The sequence below is a fragment of the Sapajus apella genome, unplaced genomic scaffold (genome assembly GCF_009761245.1).
Source record: "Sapajus apella isolate SASKATOON/1434 unplaced genomic scaffold, GSC_monkey_1.0 scaffold29, whole genome shotgun sequence".
In the NCBI taxonomy this organism is placed as follows: domain Eukaryota; kingdom Metazoa; phylum Chordata; class Mammalia; order Primates; family Cebidae; genus Sapajus; species Sapajus apella.
In genome coordinates this window covers 10,923,624-10,929,623 of record NW_022436969.1, presented here as the reverse complement: position 1 = coordinate 10,929,623, position 6,000 = coordinate 10,923,624, and the positions used below count along the sequence as shown (strand labels likewise).

Sequence of the window (6,000 nt, the reverse complement as noted above, 5' to 3'; positions counted from 1 at the left end):
ATCCAACCAAGACCAGATACACTTTAGAGGAGGAGTTGAGGTAGGAGCTTTAGGCTTAACAGGTTGACTAAACATACATATTCAACGTTAGAGGAGCAGCTGTGAATATTCATAACGGTGATCTTGATATATGCATATTAAAAATGCATATTTAACATACAACCCATATTCACTTTGGGGTGGAAACTTAACATTTAAATGTATTACAATTAGGTCCTATACATCAAGACTTCTTTTCAGGACAGGAAGGTATGGAAGCATGTAATCACTGTAAACTGGCCAGAATTAGTCCATGGTCAGCGATCTTCTTATCAGAAGAAAGTTACTGAAATCAATGAGAGCTGTAGTTATGGCTGGTGGAACAGTTTGTGAGTGTCTGGTGGTGGATGAGCTGCAAATTGTTTTAATACTGCGAGGCCAGTGTTTGTTTAGCTGCTTTAGAAAATCTTTGCAGCATAGTGAGAACATAGTTTATTCCTTAAGTGTAGGGATGCATGACTTTTAACCCATTGGCTTAGGTCCTGTTTATAATCTGGTATCACTGTCATGGAGTCAATTCTGTCAGTTTTATGCTTTTTTTTTTTTTTTTTTTGAAACGGAGTTTCACTCTTGTCACCCATGCTGGAGTGCAATGGCACTATCTGGGCTCACTGCAACCTCCGCCTCCCGGGTTCAAGCAATTCTCCTGCCTCCGCCTCCCGAGTAGCTGGGATTACAGGTGCGTGCCACTAAGCCCGGCTAATTTTTGTATTTTTAGTAGAGACAGGGTTTCACCATGTTTGCCAGGCTGGTCTTGAACTCCTGACCTCAGGTGATCCATTTGCCTCGGGCTCCCAAAGTGCTGGGATTACAGGTGTGAGCCACCGCGCCTGACCTCTATTTTAACGTTAAGACCAGTCACCTGCCTCCGCCAAATCACAAAAGGGAGAGGGTATAACCAGGTCCGTCTGACCTCCCATCCCGTTATGCCTGGGAAGTCAGTTGTTAAGATTTTTCTGGCGTCCCTTTGGCCACAAGGGGGTCTGTTCAGTTGTGGGAGTTTTAGGGTTTTAAATTTACAGACCTCGAGGAGGGTAACAAGATATACGTGTAAGGGAATAAGAGAAAGGTACCCGAGTCTGAGTTAGTGCTTACTTCACAGTGTAACTCACACGGCTTGCTAGGGACGCCTCGTCCCAGGACGCAGCGCCACGCGTTTTCCAATCAGCACGGGGCACTGCATTCCTCCTAGATCTCTTTCTTTCAGTAGAAACCTTTTAATAATAAATACTTCTTACATTGCTTTACAGTTCACACTTGCGGTCATTATTTCAGTCGAGCTTTTCAACAGCTCTGTGAGATAGATATTACTTCTATTTCGGAGAAGAGGGAACAGAGCCCTTAAGCCACAAGACTCATACATCCGGACCCTATCACCACTCCGAATCTTAAGCTCCGCGGATGACCGATGACCGACGGCCCAGGACCGCTGCCCCAGCCGTTTCCCCAGATAACCCATCTGCCTTGGGTTTCGTTTTCGCTCGGCCCAGTTAGCCGCAACCAGCAGCCATCTACCTGCTTTACCCAAACCAGGAAAACCACAGAAACGCAAGTGCTCAGCCAGTCTCTTCCACGCCCGGGAGCGTAGAGCTTACAGACCGAGGCCGCCCAAGTCCCCTCACCCCAAGGGGTACCCAAGAACCCCAACTTGGCATAGTTTGGCTAAGGCCCCAACGATCGAACTAAGTAGCCACGGAAACTCCCCACGGCCAGCTCGCCCGCCAGGAGCTCACAAGCCGCTCTAGCCGAGCTCAGAGGAGGCAGTCTCGTTGCTCCCAGCTTGACGTCATCGGCGGGCGCCGCAGCTCCGTGGCGGGCACGCGCAGCCGAGAAGATGTCTCCGACGCCGCCGCTCTTCAGTTTGCCCGAAGCGCGGACGCGGTTTACGGTGAGCTGTAGGCGGGAGGGCGCAGGCCCGACCCGGCGCTATGCTTTGCCCTCTTCTCCCTGAAATTACTCGAATTTTGCCCTGGGGTAGAGCGAGACAGAAGCGTGTCCGCCTCAGCATCCGCTCTCGGCCCCGTCGGGGGCTGAGGGGTAGGGAAAGACGCCCTACCCGCCTCTTCGTTGCGGGCTGGTCTGTCCGCCTCCGCCCACCCGCCGGCTAGTCCCCGGGCCCCACGTTCTGGGTGCCTGGGCACCCCGCGTGGAGAGCCCGCCTGCAGACTGCTTCTGGTCGGGCCAGCCCCTCAGCTCGCTTAGCGGGGCAGGTGTCTCCAGAAGTAGAAGGGGAGCTGCTGAAGGGTAGGGTGGAAGTGGTTTCAGTCCAAAGACCTGGCTCCCGCCCCAGTCTTCTGAGCTGCCAAGTGATGTTCCCGCCGTGTGTTCACCACCCTCTAACCCTCGGTATCTCATTCCGAAGAGATCGATGAGGAGATCCTAAACGGGAAAAGGTAGATAGATCACCTTGGGAAGGGTAACCAGATGTTGTTTTATTTTTGCTCAATGTGGAATGGTGGTTTTGAGCATTTGGGAAGCACTTGACAGAGCACTTTCTCATTTAACTATTAGAGTAACATTGTGAAATAGGCTAAGTTGATATTCCTGGTACATGAGATAGAAACTGATACTCCCCCAAAAGTTGTGACTTCACTGGTCTTTCTGACATTAGACCCTCTATTCTTTTTATGTCGCTCGTCACAGCAAATAAGTATGAAGAACACTTTTAAGTTTCTTGACTCTGTTCGTCTCTAGCATTTGCATCAACATTTCATGGCATTCCACTACTCAGATATTCAGCTAAGCTTGGGTAGTTATAGGGATGCCAGGATGAAAATTCTGTGAAAGAAAAATTGATTCTTTGTAGTAATTAGTTTTCTTGTTTGCAGGTTTTTTTTTTTTTTTTTAATACAGTGTGAGGTGTGTTTTTTTAATGGATTATATTTTCCATATTTCATTATAATCGTTTTGTGTGCAGTTTGCTGCAATCTCTGGTGCTTTGAAAGCCTGCTAAGAGTAACTGTTAGGACTATTCAAGATCATATTAGCACCCGGCTGCGGTGGCTCACGCCTGTAATTCCAATACTTTGGGAGGCTGAGGCCTGCAGATCACCTGAGATCAGGAGTTCAAGACCAGCCGGGCCGAGATAGCAAAACCCCGTCTCTACTAAAATTACAAAAATTAGTCGGGCATGGTGGATGCCTGTAATCCCAGCTATTTGGGAGTCTGAGGCAGGAGAATCACTTGAACCTGGACAGCGGAGGTTGCAGTGAGCCAAGATGGTGCCAGTGCACTCCACCTGGGCAACAGAGGGAGACTCTGTCTCAAAAAAAAAAAAAAAAGGGATCATTGAATTGGAGATTAACCGCTTCCCAGGCTTCTTGTGAAATACAGATTCTGACTCAGGAATGGGGCCTGAGATTCTGCATTTCTACCAGCTTCCTAGGTGATGCCACTATAGCTACTTCTGGTAGTAAAAATCTACAACAGCTCTCTTATTTAACTGGTGATGAAAATGAAGCACAAAGAGATAAAGGGATAGGCCCCAAATTACTGAGCCTGTTAGTGGCAGAGCAAGGAATGGACACATCCAGGATAAGTCTAATTCCTGTGAGGTAATAAGATGACTTTCTAAGTGTATGTGAGTGTTCATAGAATGAATGACTTTACAATATTTTTGTGTTTAAGTTATGATTAAGACAATCTGCAGATTGTCAGCACAGTGTTGTTCAGTGCTACGTGTCAGGGACTGAACAAGATACCTAGAGAAGGCAAGACCTGACATGGGTGTGGGAGAATGGATAGAATTTGGACGAACAGATAGGAAGAACAACATGGCTGTGTGAATACACTAGAATGAGTTTAATAGAAAATGATGAAAAGTGGCTGGTGCAAACTATGTGTTAGGGAGTATTGGAAAATAAGGTTGGGTAGATTGGGATAACATTATCAAGGACCTTCAGGGAGCTATAAAGCTTCAAAATCAAAACATGGAATTAAGGAGCCATTTGGAGATTTTTTTTTTTTTTTTAAGCAGAATACTCTTATGAATGTGATATTTAAACAGATAGTAGGAGGGAAAACTAGAATGAAAACGTCCAGTGAGGAAGCTTTTGCTAGATTTAAAGTGACGAGGATCTGTATGATTACTTGGAATTGAATTGGCATTGGAATAAGGATTACTGAGAGAATGACTGATAGGTAATTATTCCCAGGTATAAGCATTTTTTAGTTAGAAAGATACACTATCGGTAGTCGGCAAAGCCTGAGTCCTGTGCTGTTGCTCTCCTCCCTGGCCAGCATGACCTTCACCACTTGCTCCACCTTCTCAACCAACTACCGGTCCGTGGGCTCCGTCTGGGTGCCAAGCTATGGCGCCCGGCCGGTCAGCAGTGCGGCCAGCGTCTATGCAGGCACCGGGGGCTCTGGTTCCTGCACCTCCATGTCTCACTGCACCAGCTTCCAGAGCGGCATGGGGGTCGGGGGCCTAGCCACGGGGATGGCCGGAGGTCTGGCAGGAATGGGAGGCATCCAGAACGAGAAGGAGACCATGCAAAGCCTGAACGACCACCTGGCCTCCTACCTGGACAGAGTGAGGAGCTGGAGACCGAGAACCGGAAGCTGGAAAGCAAAATCCAGGAACACCTGGAGAAGAAGGGACCCCAGATCAGAGACTAGAGCCATTACTTCAAGACCATCAAGGACCTCAGGGCTCAGATCTTCGCAAATACTGTGGACAACGCCCACATCGTTCTGCAGATTGATAATGTCCGTCTTGCTGCTAATGACTTTAGAGTCAAGTATGAGACAGAGCAGGCCATGCACCAGCCTGTGGAGAGTGACATCCATGGTCTCTGCAAGGTCATCAATGACACCAATGTCACTCGGCTGCAGCAGGAGACAGAGATCGAGGCTCTCAAGGAGGAGCTACTCTTCATGAAGAAGAACCATGAAGAGGAATTAAATGGCCTACAAGCCCAGATTGCCAGCTCTGGGTTGACTGTGGAGGTAGATGCTCCCAAATCTCAGGACCTCACCAAGATCATGGCAGAAATCCGGGCTCAATTTGACGAGCTGGCTCGGAAGAACCGAGAGAAGCTGGGCAAGTACTGGACTCAGCTGATTGTGGAGAGCACCACAGTGGTCACCACACAGTCCTCTGAGGTTGGAGCTGCTGAGATGACACTCACAGAGCTGAGATGTACAGTCCAGTCCTTGGAGATCGACCTGGACTCCATGAGAAATATGAAGATCAGCTTGGAGAACAGCCTGAGGGAGATGGAGGCCCCCTACGCCCTGCAGATGGAAGAGCTCAACTGGATCCTTCTGCACCTGGAGTCAGAGATGACACAGACCCGGGCAGAGGGACAGCACCAGGCCCAGGAATACGAGGCTCTGCAGAACATCAAGGTCAAGCTGGAGGCTGAGATCGCCACCTACCGCCGCCTGCTGGAAGATGGTGAGGACTTCAGTCTTAGTGATGCCTTGGACAGCAGCAACTCCATGCAAACCATCCAAAAGACCACCACCCGCCGGATAGTGGATGGCAAAGTGGTGTCTGAGACCAACAACACCAGAGTTCTGAGACGTGAGGCCAGCAGAAGCAGGGGACCCTTTAGGGAGTGGGAGGCCAATGAAAAGTTCAGAGGTTAAAAAAAAAAAAAGGTATACTATCAATGAATGATATATTTTTCAGTAAATAACAAGCAAAATTGTTACAATGATTTGCCATTTTAATTTTTTTCTAGAAGTCTACCAGAGAGGCCTTGAACATCAAAAACATCAAGCCATTGTTAAGTACCTTCAGCCAGGTACCTGGCAGGTAAGGCATTGATATCTATGAAAAATACTCGCCTGAATCTTTATACAAACCCTGAGCTGTTTGAAAAATGAGGATGTCTTTTGTTTTTAATAGTGAAAATGAAAAAAAATGTACCCTTGATCAAGCTTTCAGAGGTGTTCTAGAAGAAGAAATTGTAAGTATGTTTTTCCATTGTTAAAATTTTGCTGACAAATTAGTA

The 6,000-nt window shown here is 47.8% G+C and overlaps 1 protein-coding gene and 1 pseudogene across 2 annotated transcripts in view; both read left to right on the top strand.

Moving 5' to 3' along the window:
• The first annotated feature begins 1,821 nt into the window (after positions 1-1,821).
• Positions 1,822-6,000, top strand: part of THOC1 (THO complex 1) — a 57,165-nt gene continuing 52,986 nt past the window's right edge. Inside the window, exons 1-3 of the mRNA XM_032293244.1 lie at positions 1,822-1,927; positions 5,728-5,801; positions 5,895-5,955. Coding sequence (XP_032149135.1) covers positions 1,874-1,927; positions 5,728-5,801; positions 5,895-5,955 — 189 coding nt within the window. The 5' untranslated portion in view covers positions 1,822-1,873. The remainder of the gene's footprint in view (positions 1,928-5,727; positions 5,802-5,894; positions 5,956-6,000) is intronic.
• LOC116561467 lies at positions 3,601-5,721 on the top strand (annotated as a pseudogene). Its single transcript, XR_004273442.1, has one exon. The product of XR_004273442.1 is annotated as a keratin, type I cytoskeletal 18 pseudogene (transcript).